Below are 26,793 nucleotides of genomic sequence, written 5' to 3'. Positions count from 1 at the left end.
CCGGCCCAGCTTTACTACTCCAAACGTGCTCGTATCAGTGTGACCTTATCAGCTCGCTCGTATCTGAGCACGAATACGAACAGTACTATCACTATACCACATGATAGTGAACATCTCTTTAACCTTAGTTCTATTTTATTAAAAAAGTAAATAAGCGTAGCTGCACTGTGCCGGGTGAAGGCTAACGGACGTATAAATCATACAGTAAGTAAGAATGGATTCATTGGCAAGACCTTCAATTTATATAGACCTCTTCAAGCTCTTAGTCAACTCCTAGCAAATTTTAGACTTCTCCTTTATTGAGTATCACTAGGCGGTAAGATTGCATTGTCTAGTCAAGCTATCATCTACCAAAGACTGCTTACCATGGTCGGTCTTTTTGACGTCTCCCCCATGTACTTGCCCTCCATTCCGCATCTTTGGGGGTCCATGCCGAACGAACCGTGGTGTCTCATGGCATCCACAAACGCAACGATTCAAGAAAAGGAACAGATGATGGTTTATATCTTTAGCTTCTTCATCCCTAGCTCTCTCAACCCCCCTCCGTCTGTAATGCTAGATCTGCACATTTGTTCCTCAGAAGTGCAATCACCATTGTTGTCTTCCTTCCGTTACTATCCCAAAGCCTTTGTGAAGTTGGACCTAAATATCAGAAAGCAAGTAGAGGAATCAAGACAGAGCTTACGCTAAGAAAAGAGGGGGCTAGACGAGAGAGAAAGACAGAGCTTGTACCATTGATGGCAGCGAATACTAGCCAAGGTGGCATTCCAACACGGCTTTCATGGACCTTAGGCAATTAATTGCGCGTCACAGGGGTACACAAATTCAGGTATGTTTGACACAGAACCTTGTTGTAGAGAAGACTCTGATGATGGAGTGCCATCTCTATAATCTAAGAATACAAATGTGCTGCTCCAATCCAGGTATCCATCTCGTTTCCAGAATTCAACGAGCATTGCGCAATGACTTTGTTCATGTGGCTCACATCGGTGGGCCTTGCCCCGGTGGACCAGGCATCATCTGCCCGCCCCCATCGCCGACCCATCTGTATTGCATCATCGGTTGCCCTTGAAGCTGCTGCTGCATCATGCTTTGCATCGACACCTGCTGTTGCCCCATGAGGGCCTGAGGATGGGGATGAGGCGGGTAGGATGGATGTTGGGCATGCTGAGGGTGTTGAGGGTGTTGACCAAGCGGCGGCGAGGGACCATGGGGTATAGGTGAAGACTGTTGGTGCGGGTGGTAGAGTGGTTGTTGTTGTGGTTGATGTTGTTGTTGTTGCTGCTGCGGTTGATGAGGCGATTGCTGATGCTGCTGCTGCATTTGTTGCTGGTGTTGTTGAGGCAGCTGTCCTTGCTCTCTCATCTGCCGACGTACTTGAAGCCAGGTAAACAACTCTGATGACAATCCTTCAAATGTAGTCTTGAGCTGTAGCGCAATGTCCCATCGCTGAGAGTATCTTGCAAGTGTTTCCACAACCTGCTGCAAGCATCGCATGCTTCTGTCCAAACTATCCTCGCCACCAGCCGGGCGATGCGGTAGAGGTGGCGGAGGTGCGGTGCCTGGACGAGTGATAGGCGGAATGATTCTTTGCTCCGATATAAGAAGCTCACGCTTGTCGTTGAAGACGACGAAGAACTGTGTTGCCACGAAAAAGACCTTGAGAGCGTCCAGGGAGGAGTAGAATGCCGTGTTGACGGAGCCATGGACGACACTGTGAATTGTGTTCATGTAAGCAATGGCATGTTCGAAAATGAGTTTGCGGGTGTAGTCAGTCAGGTGTGGCTGGCGATCGCTAGGCGCAAGGCAGTGGATGTAACTGTATCTCAGCTCGAGCTCGAAGAACTCGCGGATGCCCGAGGGGAGGTTATCAGGCAGTGACTCGTGCCACTCTCTCATTTCCAGGCACATCTGCCAAATGAAGGAGGCAGCATCTGAAAGTGGCGCTGCGTCTCCCTGGAACAGTGTCTGATACCATTCGGACTGGAGTCGACGAAGCTGGAACAAGACTAAAGCCGAGTCTGCTGATTGAGGGCCAGTGATCGGCCCAGAAGTCAAGCCAGAGTTGCTGGGATACTCGACATTGATGGAATCATCTGTGAATGAGAAGGATCGGGCGCGAACCATACTGATCATCCTATCCTTGGTGTCAGCGAGTTGAATCTGGCATGCCATCTAGGCTCAACGAGCTTACCGGTCAAGTGCATATACACAGTAAAACATTTTCCTCCGAAGGTCGAGAGCAGCCTTATCGGGAACCTGGAGCTGTGGCGGGTCTTGATGGAATCCCAAGTCAACCACAGCACGACTCGCGAATCCTATCAGATACCAGCTGTCGAAATGGCCAGGGTCGAGCATTGAGTATTGCGTGAAGAGGATGAGCGACTGAATCTGGCTTGGATATCCAGGCATCAGTGCCTTGTCAGCAAAAGGCAAGGCGCGAGCCACAAAGTCTAGACCGCGGCGAGAGAAGTCATCGTTTTTGTCCCTGCTCTGGGCCGCGTACCCAATAGCGAGAACCATGTACAGTAGCCAAAAGTCGGCATCCTTGAGCCTGTCCTTGACTCTTTCGTCTTGCTGATAGACATCGTCCAAGACGGTGAGTAAGTGAGTCTCCGAGAAGGACGGGAACAGTGAGTAGACATTGGCCATGTAATACTGAACAGTGGCGAAGGCCTCTGCTCTGGTTGGGAAACTGTCCTCCGTCGGATCCGGTACCTCGTCGTTAGTCGCGGCAGCCAGCACCAGGCGGGCGAACGTCATGCCGCTCACGGACGGTTCAAAATCGCGAGTTGTTGCGTTGACGGATCTGGCAAACGTCAGCACGCACTTCAAAGTATGGGGCCAAGAGATGGACGTACAAGAAGCCAAAGTCAGACACGAGTGCGTTAACATCCGAGTCCTCCCGCTTACGGGCGGCTTTCCGGTGAATTGCAGCTCGAATATTGGCCAGAGAGTCTTTGCGGTCAGCAGGAGCCGCCGTCGCTTCATCGACATCGTGGAGATTAACCGATGCCTTGCGCGATCTCGCAAATGCCAACCGCTTCTCTAGCTTTTCAACTCTAAGCTCCAGGGCTGCTACATAACTGAGTCTCTGTTAACATCACGCATGCCGAGATCTTATGATGGGCGGACCAACCTTCTCTCCTTGCCTCTGGCGAACTGGTCATTGGCTGAGGAGCACTCATTTTCGCGGCCTGCCTTCTCACAGGCAGTACAGGCTGGAAGCTTGCCATCACACTAGACAAAGTCAAGTACGCATCAGCAAGAGCCCGTTAGATCCATGAGGCTGGGCAGCGGGGGGAAGGATAGCTACCTTGACTTTTGCAGCTCGACCTGTGGGGCACGATTAGCCTCGCATGAACACAAGCAGTCAGCCGCAACCATGACAACTCACATCGCGAGCAGGCCGATACAGGCCGCGATACCCGCAGCAGGGGGTTATCTGAGAAACTAGATCGCGGCATTGGGTGCGATTGGGGATGCGACGGGAAAACGAGGTGCCGTGCCTCGAGGCCGCGCTATCTTGAAGCTTTGAGATCGATGATGAATCGCAAGGGATCCACGACAGAGGATAGAGCCAGGCGATTGGGTTGATGAAATAGAGGCTTGTAGTTTAGGGGATCGTCTATTCTCTGAAAAGACGTGCGATCCGTAAATCGCGTAAAACGGGAGGAACCAAGTACGAATGATGTGGTGAACGTTCCGTCGAAAGTGAAGCGAAGCTCAGGCTGAGATCACGTCAAGTTGACTGTAAAGCTGGGGCGTCGTTGACGGGGGCGCTGGAGTGTGTCCGGGATCCGGATTACGCTGCAGGGACTGGTGCACGTAAGAGAACAGATCGTCCTAAGCGCGGTATCGCGTGTAGTAGTTGGCGCGTCGGCTGTCGGAAAGTTGAATGTCGAGCCCTGGGCTGGTTGCGAGGGTTCAAAATAGTCGCAGCGATGATGCGTACGATCAAAAGGCGGCTCGAGGTGTGCGGCTGTCGGAAGATCAAAACACGAGAGATGCTGATCTGTGGTTCAGAAGTGCAACAGAACCGAGAGCGCAGCGAAGCCACAAGTATCCGTAGAGAGTCAGTACGGATATTCGTAGAGAGAACAAGGTCCGGGGCAAGTGTCCGAGACGAGACGGTGCGCGAGTCGTTCACGGCTTCCCCCTTGCTGTTGCACTACCGCAGTATCCGTGGACCGTTTGGGTGCCTGTCGATGCTGCGTGCTTGCGTGCTTGCGTCGTGCTTGCGCTGGAGGACGAGGCAAGGGCTGTAAGGCAAGGCAGGCAGGGAAGGCCAAAGACTACGCAAGGCCAGGGCAGACGAGGCAGGACGAGGCCAGGGCAAAGGAAAGGTCGGCCTGGACTGGACTGGACGGTTTGGGGGGTTCGTATTGCGCGGGGATCGTTGGTTGTAGCTTGTAACTTTGGTGCTGCCACCAGGCGCATCCAACGGCGGCGTAATCTGTGGGAGCGAGACTCTGAGACTCCGAGTCTCTGTCTATGCTGGAGATCGGCGGCACAGTCGTTGACACGGCCTTTCCCCTCTCTTGTGCGACCGACGCCGACTGAAGGGTCGATGTTTACCCCGCCTGGGCTCCGTTTCTCTTAACCTGACGAAAGCTGTGGGAGGCGGGCAAGGCGGGCCACGGAATGGGCACTGGAAGTACAGAGTACAAGCCACCCCTGAACCCTGGCTGCCCTTTTTTTTTTTTTTTGCCTTGCCAGATAAAGCCCGTCCCGTTCCCCTTCTCTTTCCCCTGGGCGGCCACTGACAGTTGTTCGTTGATGGATATTGGGCTGAGAAAGCTTCCAGGGTTCTCTGCAGCTTTATTTCTTGGACGGGGGACAGGCCGTCGTCGGGGCCCCCGATCTCGACGAGGATTGACGACACAACGTGCCAACGATGCAATTTGGAACCGGCAGATGCAATATTCTGGAACAAAAATAGAAGGCGAACCGCGAATCCGACGATCCGCGAACGAGAGGAGAAGCTCAAGACCGCCAGGGGCCAAGGGGTGACAGCCTGGGGGCCGGCAGACCGAGAGTGCGGCCGCCGTAGGTAGTGATAAGGTTCTGCTTGGACCCGTCTCACATTCAAGACCGTAGACGTCGTCGACTTATTCGCTAGCGCCAGCCAGCCTCGAAGGCTCGACCTTGACCCTGAGCGCCTGTTCATATGTAGGTGGAAGCCTGCTTCGGGTCTTCCAGGCCGAATACCTATTCGTATGTATCCGATGCATTTCGAGCTGTGATAGGTGACTACAGACGGTAGAGGCGAAGCTAGAGGCGTTTTTTGATGGCACGACGATCTTGCCGGCCCCACGCTCCTTCCATCACTAGATAGATGAACTGCCGAGCGCATTGCACGGCATTTCCAGAATCAATGTTATCTTGAAAGCTCAGCTCGTCATTCTTCGGCCGCGCCGTACAATCCTTGTATGTGTTTAATCGATCGAAGCGACGAGGCCAGCCGCACAGGAGAAACAAGATGAGAGCCAAGACGATGCTTACAGCGAGCACCATGCGTTGCGGTCGTGGATTGCGTTTTGGCTTGCCGCGGTCTGCCAAGCACACAAGGTGCGCATCGCCGAATCGGGCATAGCGGGCAATGATACTGGCAATTCGGGACGAAAAAGACGGAGACGTGGATCTTGCGACGCGTTAAGGTGATGATTATGGAAGCTCAAGAAGAACAGCTCTGTTTGGCTGCTGGTACACCGTACGTATGCCCATCAGTTGAGGTGGGCTCGTCGAGAGAAAGCACCTCGAATCTTGGAGATCGTCACTTGAGATAGGCAGAAGAAGGGCAGTTGTTGACTCAGAAGAAGCCGCCAACGCCCTCTAGTCTTTGCAATGGGCGTGTCCAGACCGAAATGCCACGCCAGACTGACAGGTCCTGTAGAATGACGGTCAAGACAGTTGTATTGCTGCAGGTCCGGACTGAGACAAAAACCACTTGAGCGGCGCCAATAGATGTGCATAATGGCGCAAGCCATGGTGCGTATCCCCCTCGCAAATGGGAGCGAGAGACCAGAAAAGTGCCGTACCGTGCTCCTGATGCTGGTGCTGGTGTCATGGTGCTCGTGGGTGCTTGGATTTCCCCCACTTGCTGGAGGGGTCCATGAAAAATGTCATCTCATGCAGGGCACGCCGTTGTTTCCGTCCCACAAGGCGATATTGTTTTGGACGACTGATGTTGACTTTTTTTTCCTGAAAATTTCTGTCATATTTTCCTTCTCTTTCTCTTCCCTGCGAACCTTGTCCTCCGGGTCGTCGATCTTGTGAGAAATACTGCGAGGTAAGTAGCGCTTGAGGAAGGCCCCTGAAGTGTGTCTCTTGAAGAGGTAGCATCGTTCAATCAATGACACGATGAGGCCAGGAGCTGGATCCGTGGAAGGAGGTAGGTAGGTAGGTACCCGGTAGCGTTGCGATACCTGCTGCGTACGGTACCTAGTGTAAGTACACTAAAGCGACCAAGTCAGGTCGAATCCTCAGTGCTTGACAGAGAATTTAGGAATCGACGAGCCTGGATACCAGGTCAGAAATGGCAAGGGCAGCTTGTGCTAGTGCAGCCGAATCAAGGGTTCAGTCCAGAAATGGCTCGTCGAGCGTCGGGAATCCTTCGAAATGAGGATTAGGGCGGGGTAGAAGGGACAGAGCCGCGAATGCATGCAGCGGCGTTGGGCGGCGGCCGCGGACGAAGAGACGGTGTGACGAAGGATATTTCGTGCTCTGTATCCGTAGTCTGCCTCTATCCTATTCTGCCCTGTACTCCGTACTCTGTAGGGTTCTGGAAGATCGGAGTACGGATAGATGAAGATCATGGGAGGCTGGTGGTTGACGGCGGTTAGTCAGGTATCCGTCATGCCATTTGGGACATTTTCTCCTGGTGGACGTGCGGGCGCGTCTCTCATGGTGCATGGATGTGTTCATCGTATTTTCTGCACCAGTACTCCGTACCGTCGGCATCGATCACAACGGCGTCTTTCCCTGTTGATGGTGGTGGTGATGTGAGTCCGAAGCTGTGCTGCGTACCAAAGAATAGATATTGATGGTCGCCGCCTTGTAACGTGGACTGGGCGGCCTGGGGGGGAAGCAAGGGACGGGATGGCGAGGTAGAAATGCTACCGGGTGGGTGTTCCGTCAGACCGGAGGTGGTGGCAGTCGAGTCCGATGAGGAAGTTGAGATGGGAATGTGAGAAAAGGGTGAGTCGGGCATGACATGTCATTGGCGGGCACTGGGACACACACACGCCTGGGAATAGAAGGATCGGCTGCATGTCTCTCACTCGTTCTTGCACTTGTAGTCGTAACTTTTCACGCTTTGCGAATTGCAGCTTCCCAGTCACCCAGTGCAGCTTCCCAGTGCAGTAGGGTAGGCCAGCAACAGTGCTTTCCCTGTCACCTGTGCCCTCCTGCCGTGTCTCGACAGGAAAGCCCAGCCTCAATGGTGTTTGACTGTTTGGAGAGGTGGATCTCGCAAGTGGAGGCTGCGGCGAATCAGATGATCAGAGTTTTGGGGGAGATGATCATGGAAGCAGAAAGGAAGGAAAGAGCGGGGCAAGGCCGACCTCTTTCGAAGGGCAGGGGCGGGGCACACCGGGGTGCTCAGGACGCAGGAGGTGCTGGGTGCCAGGTGGGATGAGGCAGGCACGGCAGGCACACGGATCCAGAGACAGGTAGGTAGAAAGGATCGCCAGGAAGGACCGTCAAGAGTCAAGAGTCAAGCATTCAATGATCCAGAGACTTGGATGGCTGTGCTTTGACTTTTTGGCAGCCGGAAGGAGCTAAGGCCATGGGCAGAGGAAGGAGCGAAAGGTCCTCGCTCGACCTCCCCCGAGTAAGGTGGTGCAGGAAGGTGCGTTCTGCAAAAGTCAGCCACAACGACACTCCTCACCTCTCCCCTCGGATGAATTACGCACATGATAACCATCTTCACCGAATACACGTCCTTCGCACCTTGAATACGGATACAAACAAGTAAATGAAAAAGAAAAAAATACAAACCCGTCCAGGTTCCCAGCCGGGAATTGTCAGTCAATAGCCGCTCCCATGCAGGCCATTTCCGCATGTGCCGTGCTATTGCTGCCCGCCTTCATATCTTGCCCTCCTGCTCACCCACTCGGTTTGAGCCTGTTCAAACCTCGCGGACCCCAAACTCGTTCACCCACGGCTGGAAGCCAGGTAGGCCTGGCTTTCAGACGACGAGATATTTGGACCGTCTGCCGGATTTGTTGGCAATTGTATGGATCTGTGTATCCACGGCCATGGATGGTGCCGCCATGACTATCCTGTATGGATACTGTGCCTGTAAGGTATCTAACGGCCCCAATGAAGCAGGTAAACCCTTTGGGCTGTCCACTTGAATATCCAGTCAGTGCCATTTCGCACCAGCGATTATCTGGCTAGTATTCTTTAGTGTGTAGTACCTATCCACGGCCCACGGGACATTTTTGTCTGAAGTCAGTCAGTGTCCATACTCCGTATCCACGGAACGGACTATGGGATTATGGATCCCTTCATCCTGGATCCCGCCCACCTACCGCGCCCACCTCCATTGTGACTGTGACGAGTCCCGAGAGGCTTCATCCCGTTGTTCGGTGTTCCCTTCTCTGTCACCTGTATCCCCCTCCTGTCACTCATTCAAGTGTCGTGATGAGGCACGGGAATGGAGATGATGTTACTGTACAGGGTATCTCAAGAAAGGAACGGGAGTGTCAGGTCGTCCAGCCTTAACGAAGCTCTACTAAGGTCCCCACTGCAATGGTTCTGAAACGCCCCTACCGACACCTGGTACCCGCGAACCTTGACCGTCGCCCTGGCCGATTCCTCTGATTAGCGAATGAACAGCCGAGACCTTGCGAGGTCGTGCCTTCCACTCCTCGCATCTGGGCTGTCATCCAGCTCCCGCCTCAGCGCGTCTCCCACTCTGTACCTCGGCAGTACATCCCACTTCGCCTCATTATGCCCTAGTCTGCGCCTAGTCTTCATGTACCTTTTCCTCTCTTTCCAGGATCTCTCCTCTCCCCCCCCCCGCCCTTCCCTGCCCTGCTCTGCTGGACCACCGCCCATGCCCATTCAACATCGCCCACAGGTAAGGTACCGAGCACGACAACAGACTGAAGTACCTTTCTTGCTGTAGAGCGTTGAAAGTGACAACCTCCAACACGTACCTAAACGTACGGCATACGGAGAACTCCATACCTGAGGTACCCCCAGCCCAGCAAAAGGTGACCACCACGCCTTGCGGAATTGCGGGCGGACAATCAACTGGACGACACTCCAGGGCACTTTCTCTCCTCCCGGTCTCTCTGCCCTGTACTCTGCCCTGTACTCCGTACATTGTCACCTTTTTCGGCGTACCTAACAGCCAGCAGCAGCAGCAAGCAGCAACACCTTCAATTGTGGACCTTGTCGTCTCTTCACGCCCGCTGCCCGTGTCCGTCTCCTCTTGCACCTATCCGTCCATACCCAGCCCGACATACAAACATAGCCTACACAACCGCCGAGTCCACCATACACGCGACTGGCGAGACAAGAGGACCCTCTGTCTCTTCACGATACCCTCGACCTACTATCGAATCCCTCGTCAGCCGAATCATGAGACATTCTGCCCGCCCTTGCGCTCCACCGATCCCTTCGCCCACGTACGCCTCCGCTCCGTAAACGACACCCACTTCATCGTGAACAACTCTCAACGACGACTACATACTACCTTACCTTACCCGCCTTCGCCGGCTCCCTGCAAGCTTCCTCAGCGAGGCAAAGGCAAATCACCGTCTATACCATAAGGCGCCTTTGTGATCTTCTTGCTTAGACACACAAAGATCGACTGGGCGAATAGCCTCAGTCTCTATATCCCAGCCCATGGACATCTACCGTCATGGCCTGGGCAACATGATGCCACGAAACCCACCCTACCATCACCACCCGCCTCCCAACGCTCCTCCCCAACTCTACCCGGGCCCCTCCCGCGCTCCTCCTACCAGTCGCGAAGATCCAGAGAGTGACGGCTCCTCCAATCGCATTGCCCACACTCTGACGGCTTGCTGCCGCTGCCGCCAGGTACGTCGGAGCCTCTCCCCGTGAACCCGGTGCCTCCCGGCCTCTCGACTAGTGAATACGTGTATGGCGTTTCGTAGACCACGGCTGACTTGTTAAACTCTGTAGCGTAAAACAAGATGCGATCCTACTCTACCCCGTTGTCTGCCGTGCGAACGCGCCGGCTCGGTTTGCGAATACTACGATACGACCAAGGGAAAGAAGATCAATCGTAATTATGTCATTAAGCTGCAAGAAAAGGTGCGCGCCCTCGAGGCCGAGCTACGCCAGTACACCGACGACGATAGCGAGTTCTCTCATCTCGACGAGGACATCGTGCGGCCCGGTGGTTTGGTTCGCCTGAACGATACCGACGAGACTCCCCGCTACCTGGGTCCGAGTAGCGGCATCGCAATGACACGCTTGCTAGTCCAGGGCGCAAAGCTCTTTACCGACTCGAAGCGAATCTCAGAGTTGATTCCCGAAGTTCGAGCGCGGAGGATGACGCGCATGCAATCCATCGTCATGACGAGGGATCGAAAGAAGAGTTACCCCATGATCAGCGCTCACCCCGCCCAGAGCCTGCCGACTAGACCCATCGCCAATAAGCTCGTGGATGTCTTTTGCCAGCGATGTAAGTGAAACCCCCTCCTTGTTCTCGGCCTAACCCGCGACTGACTGCTAGTGAACAGCCCAAGTATTTTGGCCGACATTGCACGAGAAAATGTTCTTGGACGATCTGGAGGCAGTGTATGCCGGTGACCAAGACCCCTACAAGAACCTCATAGTCCGCATGGTGTTTGCCATTTCGCTGCAAAAGATGGATCCTCAGTATGCCGGTCTGGCCGACAGCTACTATTTGGCTGCCATGGAACACTTCGAGCAAGTGTCCCGGCCTAAGGACCTCAAGTCTCTACAGAGTTTGGCGCTCATCGGTCAATACTCCCTCTTGACCCCCACGAGAACCGCCGTATACTACATGGTTGGCATGGCCACGCGCGTTTGTCAGGCAGAAGGCTTGACTGATGAGAAGACCATTGGGGCCGGGAATCTCCTGGATCCCTTGACCTTGGACATGCGACGCCGTCTTGCCTACATCATCACTTCCATGGAAGCTGGCCTGGCACATAGCATGGGCCGGCCCAACGGATTCTCCAAGGCTGACGACCGAATGGATGTGGAGCCATTTGCGACTGTAGACGATGAGTACATCACGGCTGACGGCATTGGCCAGGGGCCTCCAAGCGAGAACAAGCTGGTGGCTTTGCATTTCTTCAAGATGCGCATGGAACAGGCCGAGATCAGGAGAGTGCTCTACGAGAAGAAGCGCGAAGAGCCCAGGGATGAGAGCCACCCCTGGTTCGGAAAGATGGAGAGAGACATTCAGAACTGGATTGATTCCTCACCTCAAAATCCGGCTTGGTGTAGGCCATGGTGCGTACTAGCCTGCTTCATTTCCGAGACTGACCTTTCTAACCAATTGCTCATAGGTTCACTGGACGATACCACCAGATGCGCATTTTCCTCTACCGTCCATCCCCGCAAGTACCGAAACCCTCTCCACGAGCTGCGGGCATCTGCTTCGAAGGGGCGTCATACATCATCAACTTGTCGAAGCAGCAGATGGAAAAGGCAGCAGTCGATATTACTTGGGTGTTCCTCCTCAACCTCTACATGTCTCTCAACACACTGCTCTGGACGGTCTCGTACCCCGAGATCCGGCAGGCCCATCCCCGTGACGAGGTGGAAGAGCTGAGTGACCAGACGTTGGACATCTTGGAACGATGCACTGAACGCTGGCCGGGAACTGCTCAGGCTGTGCAACTCTACTCCATCTTTGCCAAGGCATGCCTCCAGAGCTACGAGGCCAGGGATACCCCTATCCTACAAGCGTCAAGGACGTTCACGACGCCTCCTTCGCTCTTTGACGGCAACTCTCCTCAAGGCTCAGAGGTCTCGGCATCAACAGCGCCAGGTGGTGGGCCGACTTTCAAGGTTAACCCACCGCACAACCCACCACAGTTTGGCTTTGTTTTCGATGCTACCCCTGAGTCGATGAACACGTACCAATGGGATCCCAACTTCCCCCCTCACCCAACGTTCCGTTCCAACTCGATCTGGGGCAACTCATCTGGCGATGCTAACCCCAACATGAACCCGGGCGGTCGCCGCTTCTCTGCCTACCCTCCTGAGTCACCGCTTGAAGACTCTACACCGCCGGCGACGACCACACCCGGTTACAATTCATCTTCGTCACCCCCTAGCACCATTAACAACGCCATGCCCACACCGCCAGACTCGTTCAATAGCGGCCCTGTAGGTACGCCATCAAGCTCGACCATCTCACCACCCCCGATGGGAACTCCGGCCATGTCACAGTCCTCGCCACTTGTCCTTCAGCATGGAACACCAACCATGGGTCAGCACAGCACCAACATGTCGCCGCCTCCACCGCCTGTTCCTGGAAGTAGAGGACCTGGTGGCTTTGGTGCACCGCCGACATCGAATCCTGGTGCGCCACAACGCCCGCTGCCGAATTATAATCCAACAACGGACTGGTTCAATCCGCCGCCTCCGTTCATCAACCCCGATGCCTTTAGCTCGATGAGCAATAGCTTCTTTGGCGAATCGTTGCAGGTCAATGGCTTCAACTCTCAAAACCCCGGCTTGGGGCTTGACCAGTTTGGTGGTCCGTTCAATTGGTCACAAGAGCGACAAGGCAGTCTGAGCCAGCAACAGCAAGTGGAGCTATTGAATGTCCTGGAGAATGAGGGCATGAGCGATATCGATGCCATTCTTAATATGGGCATGAACAACCCGAGCCCCGCCGCAAGCGTCTGGCCACAAGCATGATCTGGTTCATAGGAATCTGGAACAGGAGAGCAAATGGCAGTGTCTTTGATTTGGGTATTGGCGTGTGTGTATTATATACCGTATACCAAGGAGTCACAGGCGGCTGGAGGTTTTGAATTGATTTTGTGGACAGCGGTTGCAGCGATGCTCCTCCGCATGGTAGGTATAGTGGGCAGTCATGGATCATGATTTACAATAGAAAGGCGTAACACTTGTCGTTACATTTTGATTACCATCTACTTTTGCGCGCTGGAATTGGTCATCTAGTGTTGAATGAGACTTGAGACCAACCAAATGAGATCGAGATGGATCCCCGCTACTAGATTGGCATGTTTTTCAACCCCTTTGTACTATCATGGACACCTTGGCTTGGATGGCTGTGGCACCGAAGATAAGTGCAGAACTGATGGCTATGGAAGTAATCATGCGACTAACTGCAGGAGCTGAAGCTTTGAGATGGTCTTCACTAAACATCCAACGTCCAAGGAGTCGTGCCGAATGTCAAGAGGCTCAGTCAAGTTTTCAAAGCACTTCAGGAACAGGAATTTAGTAAGCGAATGATCTGATTTATGTGCTTATACGCCAGGCGCGAGAAGCACGCCCGGTATGTGAGAAAATGGTGGAGAATATGTACATGAAATATGTGTTCTTCGTTTCGAAAAATTTCAAGAGAAATGCAAACAATGCGAAACAGAAGGGGAAGCTTTCGTCGAGTTCCGCGCCCTCCTTTTTATCCCTTCCACATATGCTTCCCTTTATATCCCCGTTGTATCCCAATCTTTCAACTCGTCACTGTAATCAGGAAGGCTACCGCAAAGGGCAACCCGTCTTCAAGAGCCATCTAGAGACATTGGCTGTACCACTGGTTGACGACGGTGCAAGTGCTGCCAGAAACGCAAGCAGTGGCACCAGTCCATCCTTGGCCACCGCACTGCCCGTATTTGGCGACGGTGCCGGTAGCGGGCGCGGTAGACGACGTACGCACGGAAGTGGTGATGGTGCTGGGGCGCGCAGAGGTGGTGGTCGTGCCGGTTCCGGGGGGGTTGACGACGGAGCCCGAGGCGAAGGTGGAGTTGATGGGGCCGAACTTGATGTTGGAGAACTTGACGTTGGAGTTGGGGACGTTGGCCTCGATGTCGGCGGGGACGCCCGAGGTAGTCGGGCACGAGCCGCGCTCGGCGCCGGGCTTGCCCGCGCCGTCGACGGGGTAGGTCGAGTCCAACCAGAGCATGTTGGCGTAGTGGTCGTCCCACAGGGACAGGACGAGGACCATGGGCGCGGCGACGGCCTCGGACATTTTCGCGAAGCCGCCCTTTGCCTTGAAGACGTCGGTGTCGCCAAAGGCGAGCTTCTGCTTGGTGCAGAAGTCGGTGGTGAGGGAGTTACCCGGGTTCGAGGCGATGGTGGACTCGGAGTTGGGGACGACGTTGCCGTTTTGGACGTAGAAGCGCTTGATCTCGGAGAGGACGCCGTCGGAGCCCTTGATGAACTGGGTGACGATGGAGAGCTTCTTGGTGGTGTCGAGGGTGAAGCCGGAGCCGGGGCCGTAGAAGAGCTTGTTGCCCTGGCGGTAGGAGTTGAAGTCGCATCCGTCCGGGTCGCAGTCGCCGGCGTAGCGGTCGGTGGAGTAGGTTCCGCCGCAGGCGTTGCCTGTGCAGGAGTGGTAGGCGCTGTTTTGGCATGGGTGAGGGGTGTAGGCCGTGGAGATCTTGTTGGCCTCTGTGATGTGTTGTTAGTGTCTGGTGGTTTCTCATGTTGATGTGTTGAGGATAGGGGTTGAGACTTACCCCAGATATCCATCTCAGCGCAGCAAGCACCGAGGTTGCCGACACCACCGTTGGCGTCGTTGCTGGAGGGGTTCCAGCCGTCGACGTTGGCCTAGAGTTTGCTTGTGAGCTTTTGATGGTATGATTCTGGTGTCAATTGAGACTTACAACACCGTTGATGAACTTGACATCGCGGGGGCACTGCGAGTCGCAGTATCCGGTACCGTACTTGGCGCCGGCCTTGTTGGTAGTGAACTTGGAAAGACCACCGTCGAGGTCCATGGAGACGAAGTACAGAGCGCCGTTCAAGCCGCAGTCAATGTTGGAGACGTCGACGTCAAAGGTGAACTCATTGCCTAGTCAAAAGTTAGTGTTCTTTGAAGCATCTCGAAACATGAAGATCACGGGGCTCGATTCACCTAAGAGCACGAACGATTGGTACTTTGTGTCGCTCTCCATGAGGTAGACACGGCTACCAATGTTCTTTCCGTAGGCGTGCGTAGTCACAAACTTGAGGTTAAGCTCGTTGCCGCTGGTCGTGATGCCGTAGGTGCCCGGGTAATCCGCGCCGTCAACACAGCACTTTGTCGCGCAGGCGGAGCCCTGTCCGCTCGCGCAGAGGGTGCTGTTCCACGTGTTGCCCGTGTAGCAGTTTGTCGAGCCCTCGACGGTGTGCGCCCATCGCCAGTTGGAGTCGAGGACGACGGAGCCGGCGACGTTGGTGCAGGTGCCTCCGGCGGCGCACTTTTGCCAGGTGAGGGCGGGGTGGGTCTCGGCTTGGGAGGTGCAAGCCTGCTGGGCGCGGGCGGCGGCCGCGAGGGCGAGGAGGGCGGCGAATTTGGTCTGCATCTTGAATGCTTGGACTGTGGTGGTGTTGAGGGAGGGAAGGGTGTTTGGGGATGAGGATGAGAGGGATAGGGAATGGGATTTTCTGGATGAGGAGTTTCGATGGACTTATATAGGGATATCTCGATAGTCTTTGATGATACTTTGCCGTCGGATTCCGAGTCTTTCGCCTCTTGTACAGCCGCGTTCCACTCTTCAAGCTTGGTTCGATGTGACATCCAACCCCATGATCGACTAGCCTAGCGACGAGGAAGCGAGGATCCGAAGGAGCTCACGGCATCCGGGCCGCAAAAGATCTGGAGCCAAGGTACCAGCTGTAGTTGAACTGACCATATTCAAGGGGTAGACTTACACACATTGACTTAGGCTTGGCAGCCTAGGTGGTATGGAGCATGGAAGCGGGAGGGGGTAGCGCATGTAAGTGCCAGGAACCACGGCTCCCACGATGCGTCGTCGTCAACCCAAAGTTTGTGCTTTGCTTGCCCGAATAGGCAATTGGAGAAATTGCACCGCTTTTCTTTCAAACTTGGGGTAAGCCGCAAGGTACAGACAGGACCTAGCCGAGTGGGTGACCAGAGAGTATGCCGGCCAACACATGAGCAACACTCTTTTCTATCACATCTACCTTCACTATTCTCCGCTCCTAAGCTTATAAGAAAGTATTACTAATTGAATAAGTAGGAAGCAAAGAACCGAAAGAATAAGAGTAGTAGTAATGAGGATGCTCATAGTAGTCGGAATCGAGACGAAGAATGTATGAGCGGCAACTCACTCATTTCACCCGCTTGCCAGCATAAGGTGCGTTAAGCCCACATACGTGGGGTCGCATGTTCTCGCCCTCAGTCCCGAGCCAGGGAGAGAAATGACACGATGTCACATCCGGCCATGCGGCTGGTCACACACTCACTCATCCCATTCTCACTACGGAGAACCGGGTCGCACAGAAAATGAGTGCCATGTGTGTGTGTGTGTGTGTGTGAGATGAGGTGAGTTGAGGTGGTGGTAAGTTTCTCGTCCCAATGCGGACCTGTCCCCGTGGCTTTCCTCATTGGAGCACTTTTCTTACCCCTGCGCACAGCACGGAGGCCTTCCGCCGAGTACTACGCGCCTCGAATCGTCACGAAAGAAAATTGTAGGATTTTTTTTTTGACGAAGTGGGAGGCCGATATCGTGAGATGGCATAACCTGGATCATCTAGCATGAGGAAGAAAGAGAATTGTGCATCCCTCGTGATCTTCATGGCTTCCCGAAGATCCCGCCAGACTTTGGTACTTTGTCAGTTTGACTTCACTTGAGTGACTTTGAGCGAAAGCCTCACCTCTCACTCTCACACACATCTTCTTCACACCCTCTTGAGAAGTACCTTACCTTGAGGCTACGGCTTCGAGCCCCCTTCTAGTGATTCGACTGATAACAGAATTAGAGATACGCGAAGAGTTGTTTTAGGCATCTCGCTCCCCGCAGTGTGCAGGGATCGCCCGCCCCCAGGCTTCCCGACTTTTGCGTTTGCACATCATGAGCGGGAAGAGAGAACCTTCTCCCCGCATAACCCTATTAGCCATCCGGCACTGACTGCCACGCGCCCGCTCTGTTCCTTGCTTCTGCGGAGAGAGAACGCCACATTTTTTATTCTCTGGGACGACAGCAAGGGTCGAATCTCCGTGGTGTTCAGACATGTCGTTGACGAGAGTTTCGTCTTTGAACATTGATGTCGTCAAGCTCTTTCGACAAGCGAAGCGGCTCTGTGTTGCCAATATGCTGGGCCCAGCTTGGCTCTCTAAACTTTACGTACTTGATTAATTGATCAACGCTTTCAATCAATGGCAATCAATGCCTACCAGACCGATGGGTTCAGAAACAAATTGGGGCGAGATTCAATGGAGCCCTGATTCAATTTGGAGGCGGGAGGTGCTGTCCCATATTGCATGCGTTAAGAGCAGGGCCTGCCACCACACCACTCATGATTAACTGGTCACGTTGCCTCTCTGCAGGTGTGCGTGTCTGTACCTTGAATCTGAGTGTACATGACAGAAGAGACTGCGGTACTTCGGTCTTGCGGTACGGATATTGTAGGAAACCCTTTCTTGGAGTTAATCACGGTGCGATGTCACTCAACGACACCCGGTTCCGACGTTGAGCAAGAAAGTGCCTCTACTGCCTAGAGACGCAACGGCCCCACGTCGCAACTTGCCAAGAGGCTTTTGAATTTACCCGTGATGACCAGAGAACTAAACTTTCTGGGCGACCAAGAAGCCAAAAAGCTTGAGAAGCTTGAGCTCAGCCTCCAAATGTAGCAAGCCGTGGCAAAGGTCCAGAGCGTTCACCGGATTTGGTGGTGATCAGCATTAATAGCCGCGACAAATTCAACGTCGTCCTTTAAACGACCATCTCACTCTGATCGTCTAGGACCTCGCCGATAATAGCTTCACAAGCGAGGAGGCTTTGGTAGGCGAAGGGCATCCGCCCCTGGAGCATGGGTTTCCGGAGTACCTCAAGCGAAGATAGATCTGAGGGATCTTCGCTGTGCCGTAGTGAGATGGCTGCAAGAAGTCAGGTACTGATGAGCTCTTTTCCCCTTGCGTACATCCGAATCGAGAGCCACTCCGTGCGTAGCAGCATGCTTAGGCAAGCATCCTGCCTTATGGAGCACCGCCTTGGAGCTATCGGGACACGAACACCTTCGAAGCCGAGACAATGAGCCTCGTGGGGCGGCATTAGCTATTCCTGGAAGTCTCACGACAGCTTGACGAAGAGCCCCTCCGGATGCTGAGCCGACAAGCTGGGCTGGCCGGCAACAAAGGGAACGAGAGCCGTGAGCGCTTGTAAGAGGTGCCTTATCGTAGGCACACAACACACAGACTGCACACGCAATCTATCGTGAGGTAGCATACATAGATGAATAGCCCTCCTTCGATCTCGGGCCCGTCTTCCTGGACTTCCATGCGGTTGGCCTCAAGAGCTCAGGAACATGAAACCCTTCCCCTTCGCAACCCGTCATCGTCGGCACCAGCCGGGCCGCCGCAATATGGGACAGCATCGAACTGAAGCCGGAAAGGAGCGGGATGCGACAGAGACCCTTTCACTCGCGTATTCGATGGGTGGTGTGGCTGGTAATATCGTAGTTCGCCTCTTTGGAGCGAACGATGACGGGATGAACGTCGTTAACATCCGATGAACGCAAGCATGTCTCATCTGATGAAGGCGAGCGAAAGGCTGGCAGATCCGCTTATCGCCAACGAGTCAGATCGAGTCCGAACATATCCAACGGAACCTGGAACCACCGCGAATGTCGGGCGGTGCCCAGCACAACGACGCGCAAAAGCTGACTCTCGTTTCCCTCTTTCAGCGATGGAAGCCAAGCGCGAGCTTGGTATCGAGCGCCTTCGGGCGCAGCTCAATGGGTCCATAGAACAGAAACCTCAAGTCAGCTCCCGTCGGCTGGCCGGCCGTCCTTCTCAAAGAGTTTGAGTCTTCTCATTCCCAGCTGTCTGCGGCAATCCCATGGTGGAGAAGCCAGAGTCACTTGACCATGCGCAGATTCCACCCCTTCGGCATAGGCGCAGAAGCGAGCAGCCACTTTCCCCCCACTACCACCACCACTACACGCCCTTCACAGATCTGTGATACGCGCAGATTGGAAAGTGACGGGCCAGGGCGAGGCGATGCCGCCTCACAGGCCAGCCTGGAAGTCAGGTACCGCCCGGAGAAATCCCAGTGACTCGTCTCCGAGTCGGCAACCCAGGGGCGAACGAGGGGACGGCTGTTTAGCCAGTCGGTTTCTCCACGTTGTACCTAGTTTGAGAGCAGAGGGAGGACACGCGTTGAGGAATCGACGGGAGAGAGGAAGAAGAAGAGCCTAACTCTAACTCTACCTGACCCCATCAAAGGGTTTACCCGGTGACATGACATGCCAACAAGGGGAAAGCGTCAAGTTTTTCTGTGGGAGAAATTGCGGAGGCTGACGGTGGTCGAGCTCCGTGGTTTTTCTCGTCCCGATTCGGCATCTCTGGCCATTTCCTTTGCCACGACGTCGCACTCGCTGGCCGTTGAGCAGGGAAACATGTGGCCTGTCGCTGGCCGCGGGTATTCGCCCGATTGTACTGCTTTGGAGAATTCGGAAATGAGTTCGGAATGACGGGCGGTTGTCGGGAAGATGAGCGGCCTTCACGTGTTTCTTGTAAGATGAAGAATGATAGCTGAGGGTATTTGAGAGATCAGAAGATCCAAATGTTTGAGTGAGTGAGGGGACTGTGTTAAGCGGTTTCTCATACAGTCAAATACACACAGTACCCTTACTCCAGTTTCGAGATGCCCCTCTACTGACAATATCATCTCATCGTCGTTTATCAATGTACTCAACCTTGCCTGGAATGATGGCCCAAACGATGCTTGTCTGTGTGTATATTGGATCTCTACACATAGTCTACAGTACTTCCCCGTACGACAAAGGGACACCTCGACCGTAATTAGCCCGAAAACAACTGGAATATCGCACAACCCTGCTCGCAGCCGGACTCCTTTGACTGCCCTGCCCAGTAGGCCAGGGCCAGATTATCCCCAGTAAAACGCCTGCCTGCCAGAACCGCCGCCGCCTGCGCATCATGTACACAAAGAACTGGCCCACAGCGCACAGTTCTCCTCCTGGACCATCCGATGCGTCCTTCACCCCGGATCATGCTCTTTCTCTCTTCTCCCCGTTTTCGTCCTGTTTGCAAAATGGTACCGACGTCGTCGCTCACGAAATGACAAGTGAGAAGCTCCATCTTGTTCTCTCACGCCGTTCGGATGACTGTCAAATGCATATTCTTCGTTTGGCGGGGCAGCTTGCCATCCCGCTCGTACAGCAATCCACAGTTTTGGCATAGTGACTGTTTTCATGTTAGCCCACATGCCTTCTTCATTACCAGATTGGGAACCTACCCGTGGTCCTGCAGGTCCAGGTCTCACCGCCCACACACTTGAGCCCCAGAGACAGCAGTGCCAGCATCTCCAAGATAAGCGCTCCGTATCAGTCAAGCCGCTGCCTGCGCCATATCCGGATCCCACGTCTGGCGTTCCGCGTCCACCAGGGGTTCCAGATCGGCCTATCGGGCTCAGACTGCGGAAGCGACGCTTCTTCTTGGACCGCTCGCCTCTGCCCATACGTTCTTCTTCCGGAGCTTCCGCCACGTTGCCAAATCCAGAGAATGGCACGCCGCCCACCAAGCCAGTAGTTGAGCTGAAGCGAGCAGTCTCGCGACGGAGTCTGCGAATTTGCCGCTCTCTGTCGCCTTCTCGCTTCTCCATCTCTTCCTTGCTGAGGATCTCGACCTTGGGCTCCCAGGGATCGGCTAGATTCTCCGGATCGTAGCGCCATCCGGCGTCAGCTCCAGCCGTGGCATCGTTGGGGAACTCGCGGACTCCGTTCCAGCCCATTACCAGTCCACCCGCTTCGCAGGCCTCTTTCTTCAGGCGCAATACTGCTTCGTAAATGGAGTGTGTGACGGCAGGAACCCACTCGCCTGTCAATCCAATGTCTTGGCATGTTTGACTGGCAAAGGCCTCCGGCATGCCCGGGGGGTGCAGCAGAGACCACTCAAACTTGTCCGTGTACAATGCTGACTGGAGGTTGATATTGAGAGTGACAATACATCGGTAGGCGTCGTCATGGTCATAATCGTCCGAGTCGACCGGAATAGGGCTTGCGTGGGCTGTCACGTCTGGTGCTGATGTCGCGTCCTTGACTCGGGATGGCGTTCCAATGCCGCCGTTTAGCATCGGAGTGTCGGAGCGGCTGATCACCGCGGCAGGCGTGGGCGTCTCGTCCTGGTTGATCATCGAGTTCGACTTGGTCGCGTCGTTGGTTCCAGAGTTCTGTGACTGCGCGTGAAACAAGGGATGCAGGGCAACACCGGCATATTCCTCAAGCTGGGTCCGAATCTGCCTGGCAATATCGAGCATAAGGTTGTGACGGTTCGGCAAGTCGAGGTCTTGGACGTATGTTTGCGCAAATTGTTCAGTCGTGATGACCGTCTCGTGCAGGTTCCAAAGGAAGGTATCGCGGAGCCGGTAGGGCGGCGTCATTTCTTGCGCTCGGTATTGCGGGAGAGATGTGTCGACGGTGTGAGGCGCCGAAGGAAAGGCGACCTGGGGCAAGAAGGACGGAATATCGAGCTCGATTCGGATGGGGATCAAGGTCAAAGGCAGATCTGCTTGCGCCGAGTTCTGTTGGTCATTTCGCACCTGGCGTCCCTTGCCGAACCAATCTCTCCAGATGCCCTGTACTTCGACAGGCTCGTCCGTGTCCTTTCCAGCCTTGTCCAGCAGATCCTGGCTGATTGCCGAATCGTCCTGTCTTCTCAGGCTGCGTAGACCGGTAGGACGACGACGGCCGCTGTCCTCGTCATCGTCGATTTCATCGTAGCCGTCTTCCGCGTAGTTGATGATGGTTGTGCCGCGCTTTGTCACCCGGGAGTTGGTCGTGGTCGGAGCGCTGGCAACATTCGGGGTCAGGAGAGAGTTGTTGTAGGCGCGGATTCGAGGCGCATAGGTAGAGAGGAACGCCTGAGGCTTCGGTCGGGCGTCCATGGTGGGAGACTATGAGACCCAATGGGTCATGGCAGGTTGTCGCAAGACGATGGGCGGCGGAGAAGTGGCCGGGGACACTTCGAGGGAGAGACGAGACGAGACGAGATTGCGCCGATCGGGGCAATCGTTTAGCACGCGCAAACGCGAATTGGCGTTTCGTGTAAATCTGAAGACTGACGTTGGGTGCGTGTGGAGCTGTATCGCCGGATGCCTCGTTGCGCGCCGATGGAAGTATCCGTGGTGTTGAGGCTGGAAGGGGAGCGCTGCACCGATTGTGAGATGTGGATCGCGTTGGAATTGCATTGGAGAGCAGCAGGGCGCGTCAGAAAAATCAGGTCGGCGTTTCCCGACCCAGGTCCAGCTCCAAAAGGGCTTAGCGCGAAAGGCCCCACACAGGTACCGATAGTCTCACCGAACTCTCCGAAATGCTACACCGAATTGACCGAGGTCAACGGTTACTCAACGACAAGGAATTGTATCATAGGGCAGCTGTTCTCGAAATGGAGCACTTTCAATATGTCTTTGTCAGTTCTTTAACAAACCAATTGTACTTTGTCCAATGGAACGATGTCTTTGTGCAATTATCACAAGGCGACACAGTCCAATTGTTGCGATTCGCTGGAACCTGAGCACCAAGAATTGGGAGTGCTGGAAACTACATCATGGTGTTCGATAAATATTACAGACAAGTCCTCATAAAAACAACATTTTTCATGATAGATGTAGATAACCAAAGATTTCTGGACAACAGCAAACAAACAAGATCACAACACGACAACCAAAACTCGAGAGTATCCCTAAACAACAAACTTACAACAAGAAAACCAGGGAACTGAAGAAAATGGACAGGCTCCAGCGATCCAGTGGCAACCGACAGTTGAAGATCAGCTTTGTGCTTCAATTCCTCGTTCAACGTCCCGATAAGGAGGGATCGTCACTGGCAGCATGTCGGTCTCCAAACGCCAGCGTCGTGGACCGTATAATCTACGAAAGTGTGATCGAAGAAGAACGACAAGATCTAGCCCGAATCATTGCCAACGGTCTCCACCAGATAGATCTACCTACATCAATCGGGACCACAGATGGTGCTGGAAACCATCAGGACCCTGATCCAGGTGTTTGGAATGTCTCGTTGAACGAGCAAGAGCTCAACATACTTGGGTCCCCCAGATGGCACCTCGCCCGTATTCGTTCTCCGCTAATGCCTATGATCCCGCAGACTTCGGCCATAATCATTTCAATTTGTTCCGCTCTCAAGGTCTCGAGGAACCTCACCATCGCCTTGAACGAGATTCCGCGCCTCCGCGTTGATGTCAAGCCCAAGGATGAAGACTTCACCCTCCCAGAAGTCCGTCGTATCCTCAACTTTCTATGGTTCGCCTCACCTTGCCTGAATGAGCTACATGCGCCATACTGTGGGCCAGGCTCACTAGTTGCTCCTGGTCTTGAGTTTGCACGTATGTTCAGCACCGATCTGCACGCCTTCCTTTCTGATGCCGAATGGCGCGGTGAGCCCACCGAGGCCTTCTTCACCCGTGGTTTACCAACTGCTAACAAGGTCAACATGCTCGAATCACCATCTATCCGCGGGCTAGACATTGAAAACGAAGCTATCGTCCGCGTCAATACCGCCGAAAGCTTCAATGATATCATTAGTGGCACCGAAATCCACATCAGGGACTGGGAAGGTCAAGCAGGCATCTTCCCTGGCGCCCACGACTTTTCCAGACTCCTTGACAAAGACCCTACGAAGAGAACCATAGGTTTTTCTCAGCACGCTGGGACATTGGACTCTGCCGCCATCGAGAACTGGATCAAGGTATGTCACGGCATCATCAACTTTTGCCTGAACGAAACTGAGGATCAAGTAGAACGTGTGGTTGGACAGCTGAAGCTACCCATCTCTACGTTTGGCTTCTCTGGTTCGTACACGACGACTCAATTTCTTGAAGATAATAACCTCCACGCACAAGCAGCATATTACGAACCTCTGGGCCGGAACCCATTCGTTCCGGAACTCGACAGCCACCGCCTTCGCAAACCCGCCATCAACCTCGAAGACGAAAAAGACTTGTCCCCGTACACCTTTGGCATCGAGCTCGAGTTCCTCGTTCCTTTCACCAACACCAAGTATACTGGCAAAGGCATAAAAGACCAGCGCTGGGTCTACGACCACTTCACCCCGTATGTCATCCCAAGTCCGAGCAAGCCCACTACACAGGACGAGCGCGATGAGCTGGCTGACCTGATGGATAAATACCTCGGCACTCAGCCCAAAGACGAGCGCGGCCAGGCCCACGATGAATCAGCGAAATATTTAGAGAGGCTGCTCTGCGACGCCGGCCACTTTGGCGCCACGTTCGACACCGTCTTTGACCTCCAAGATAAATTCGAGGGTGAGGTCTCGATCCCCGGGATACAGTCCGTTGCAGACGCAGCGGGCTGCCACCTCCACTTCTTCGAAGATGTCCTCGCGATGTTCCAGTGCTGGTACATTGAGAGAGATCCGAGCCTTTCAGACTGGGCTTCCGGTGAAAAGGGGTATGCCGGACACATCGGGATAGAAATGTCCAGTCCCATCTTGCGTGATTCGCCCAAAGATTTCGGCAAGATTGTCGACGTGTTGAGGATTCTCCGCGGCGGGCTTCGGCCGATGCTGGACATCAGTTGTGGCCTCCACGTTCACGTAGGTAGCGTTCGAGGCTTTTCACTGCGCAGTTTGAAGCGTATCGCCACCCTGATTATGATTGCTGATCCGATTCTATACACCCTCGTCCATCCGTCGAGGCAGTGGAATCCTATGACGGAGCCTCTACATCTCGAAGCGGCTGTCGCAAAGGCCGAGGATTTGCCCGACTACACCGCAGCGTTTGTATTCGAGGACGCAGGTGATAAGTCGAGAAGTAACCCCCTCCAGGTAGGCATGGCCAATGTGCTCTTGGATCTAGAGTCCAATGTACCCATGAACGACTTGCCCCGAAAGCTACGCGATCAGCTAGCCAAGCTCTGGGCTACGGATGATCTCGCCGCCCTTCTAGCCCAGCTCGCCCCGTTCCGTGGGTGCAAGGGCGGTACCGCCTTTGGCGCGCTCAAGTGGGATTTTACGAAGCCGAGCAATGACCCGCGAGCGAAGGGAACCATCGAGTTCAGAATGCTCGAGGGCACGCTCGATCCGGTGTTGATTACGCACTGGACCAAGCTACTTCTCAGGATTGTGGAAAGAGGGGACGCCGCGACAACGAAGGAGTACTTCGAGACCCTTTCTATCCTCGCCAAGGAGCGAGGAAGTGCTGGTGAGAAGCTTGCTGCGTTGCTGGGTGCCCTTGGCCTCGAAAAGCACCTGCCGTTCTGGAGTAAGGTCCAACAGACGAATCAAGCTATGGACGTCGAGCTGGAAGAAAACGATTATGGAAGGAAAATCATGCCCGAGGATTGGGAGTTGCCCATATATCGAGAGATGGAAGGCAATAGGCAGGAGTTTGAACGCAGTTGGTTTGAGCGGAATGTCGTCAGAATCCCAGAGCTTGACGAGGATGTTTGGGATAGGATCATAGATATTCTTTAAAAATTATCGGAAGTCGGGGATGAATACCACCTGTAAGTCAGTAGAGCGCTTCTTAATTGGTTGATAGATATGTTGGAGAGCACATGAAGACGGACGTACCCAAATGCCACGTCCTAGCGATGCCTGTCTCTCCAGAGAGTTGGACGCCGCCTTGAAATTCCGCTGCCACAAGCAAACAGTTTAGATAGGCCGCCATACATGGTACCACACAGTTTGCTGCTATCTAGATGAACGAAAAGAAACACGCCGTTTCAAGTACTCTCACATGTGAGGAGTTGAGGGTAGCTCAACGTGGCCACTAAACTCCTTGGACCACCACGCTTGAGCCGTCTAACCCCCCCCCCCCTCCCCCTCGCATAGCGTTGGTCCTTCCTTCCAACTGTTGGAACTAGACTGTCCCTTCCGCAACCGTTCCTTCATGCTCAGGATGAGGCGGTTCCCTCTAGGCAACAAAGGGAGGGCCGTGCGGTTGTGGGCTACACTGTGAGCATGGCCCACGTAGCTCGAGGAAGAAGGAGCGTACAGGCAGGATGAAGAGGCCACATCAACAATGCGTGCGAAAAAGTTGTGATTCGACTTTGCAATCGCGAGATATTATCATTGAACATCGCCTGGGAGATGTTTTACAAGAGCCAAAAAGAGTCGGCGGTTGGGAGGTGTTGTGTATGTAGGGAGCGCCTGGGGATGTAAGCCACCTCGCCTAAGGCAAGGGCCTATCACCACAGCTCATGGCAGCTCTCACAAAATATCAGTCTGAAATCTCCTAGGACTGCTGTATAATTGATATGTTGCACAGGCATGAAAAGCTGCACGTTTGTGCGGGGGGTCTTTGTTGCTGACCACATCTGGGGATCACTTTGAGTGCATACGCAGTGCAACCATGCTCCTGCCCGCAAAGCTTGGCCTCACTGGGTTTCCACTCTTCCCAGATAGATTCCAATTGATTCGAATCACGTGCTCTTACTTCCATGATATTTCAGGAGTTGTCAAGGGAGGAAGGGACGCTCTTGCAGCTTAGGTAGAGCAGTCGAGAGATCACGTCTCTCCTCCCCTCTGGTCTGGCCTCTCATTTTCAGCTGTCGTGCTTCAGGGAAGATTCCGAGATGGCTTGTCATTTTGCTTCATCTAGATTAATTTACTGTCAGGTCAGCTCTACATCAT

At 54.1% G+C, this 26,793-nt stretch overlaps 7 protein-coding genes across 7 annotated transcripts; 3 read left to right on the top strand and 4 right to left on the bottom strand.

Moving 5' to 3' along the window:
• Positions 1-981: 981 nt before the first annotated feature.
• CTAM01_14555 (fungal specific transcription factor domain-containing protein) lies at positions 982-3,467 on the bottom strand (the record flags this gene model as incomplete). Its single annotated transcript, XM_060530554.1, has 6 exons — positions 982-2,137; positions 2,195-2,809; positions 2,862-3,086; positions 3,140-3,240; positions 3,317-3,336; positions 3,398-3,467. The coding sequence occupies 6 exons, from the start codon at positions 3,465-3,467 to the stop codon at positions 982-984; spliced, it is 2,187 nt and encodes a 728-aa protein (XP_060374867.1).
• A 1,807-nt stretch (positions 3,468-5,274) lies between these two features.
• CTAM01_14554 (uncharacterized protein) lies at positions 5,275-5,517 on the bottom strand (the record flags this gene model as incomplete). The annotated part of the gene is made up of 1 exon (XM_060530553.1): positions 5,275-5,517. The coding sequence occupies one exon, from the start codon at positions 5,515-5,517 to the stop codon at positions 5,275-5,277; it is 243 nt and encodes an 80-aa protein (XP_060374866.1).
• A 534-nt stretch (positions 5,518-6,051) lies between these two features.
• Positions 6,052-6,279, top strand: CTAM01_14553 (uncharacterized protein; the record flags this gene model as incomplete). The annotated part of the gene is made up of 1 exon (XM_060530552.1): positions 6,052-6,279. The coding sequence occupies one exon, from the start codon at positions 6,052-6,054 to the stop codon at positions 6,277-6,279; it is 228 nt and encodes a 75-aa protein (XP_060374865.1).
• Positions 6,280-9,861: 3,582 nt separating this feature from the next.
• CTAM01_14552 (fungal specific transcription factor) lies at positions 9,862-12,888 on the top strand (the record flags this gene model as incomplete). Its single annotated transcript, XM_060530551.1, has 4 exons — positions 9,862-10,059; positions 10,165-10,669; positions 10,728-11,469; positions 11,526-12,888. 4 exons carry the CDS (start codon positions 9,862-9,864, stop codon positions 12,886-12,888), a joined length of 2,808 nt encoding a protein of 935 aa, XP_060374864.1.
• Positions 12,889-13,729: 841 nt separating this feature from the next.
• On the bottom strand, positions 13,730-15,503 carry CTAM01_14551 (glycosyl hydrolase family 7; the record flags this gene model as incomplete). Its single annotated transcript, XM_060530550.1, has 4 exons — positions 13,730-14,607; positions 14,676-14,766; positions 14,823-15,010; positions 15,074-15,503. The coding sequence occupies 4 exons, from the start codon at positions 15,501-15,503 to the stop codon at positions 13,730-13,732; spliced, it is 1,587 nt and encodes a 528-aa protein (XP_060374863.1).
• A 4,769-nt stretch (positions 15,504-20,272) lies between these two features.
• On the bottom strand, positions 20,273-22,067 carry CTAM01_14550 (snf5/smarcb1/ini1; the record flags this gene model as incomplete). The annotated part of the gene is made up of 2 exons (XM_060530549.1): positions 20,273-20,368; positions 20,421-22,067. The coding sequence occupies 2 exons, from the start codon at positions 22,065-22,067 to the stop codon at positions 20,273-20,275; spliced, it is 1,743 nt and encodes a 580-aa protein (XP_060374862.1).
• An 841-nt stretch (positions 22,068-22,908) lies between these two features.
• On the top strand, positions 22,909-25,632 carry CTAM01_14549 (uncharacterized protein; the record flags this gene model as incomplete). Its single annotated transcript, XM_060530548.1, has 1 exon — positions 22,909-25,632. The coding sequence occupies one exon, from the start codon at positions 22,909-22,911 to the stop codon at positions 25,630-25,632; it is 2,724 nt and encodes a 907-aa protein (XP_060374861.1).
• Positions 25,633-26,793: the final 1,161 nt, after the last annotated feature.

The sequence above is a fragment of the Colletotrichum tamarilloi genome (assembly GCF_030869305.1).
Source record: "Colletotrichum tamarilloi strain Tom-12 chromosome Unknown Scaffold_126.1, whole genome shotgun sequence".
NCBI classification, from domain to species: domain Eukaryota; kingdom Fungi; phylum Ascomycota; class Sordariomycetes; order Glomerellales; family Glomerellaceae; genus Colletotrichum; species Colletotrichum tamarilloi.
Note: the sequence above shows the minus strand (reverse complement) of the source record. Positions and strands in the feature narration are given on the sequence as shown.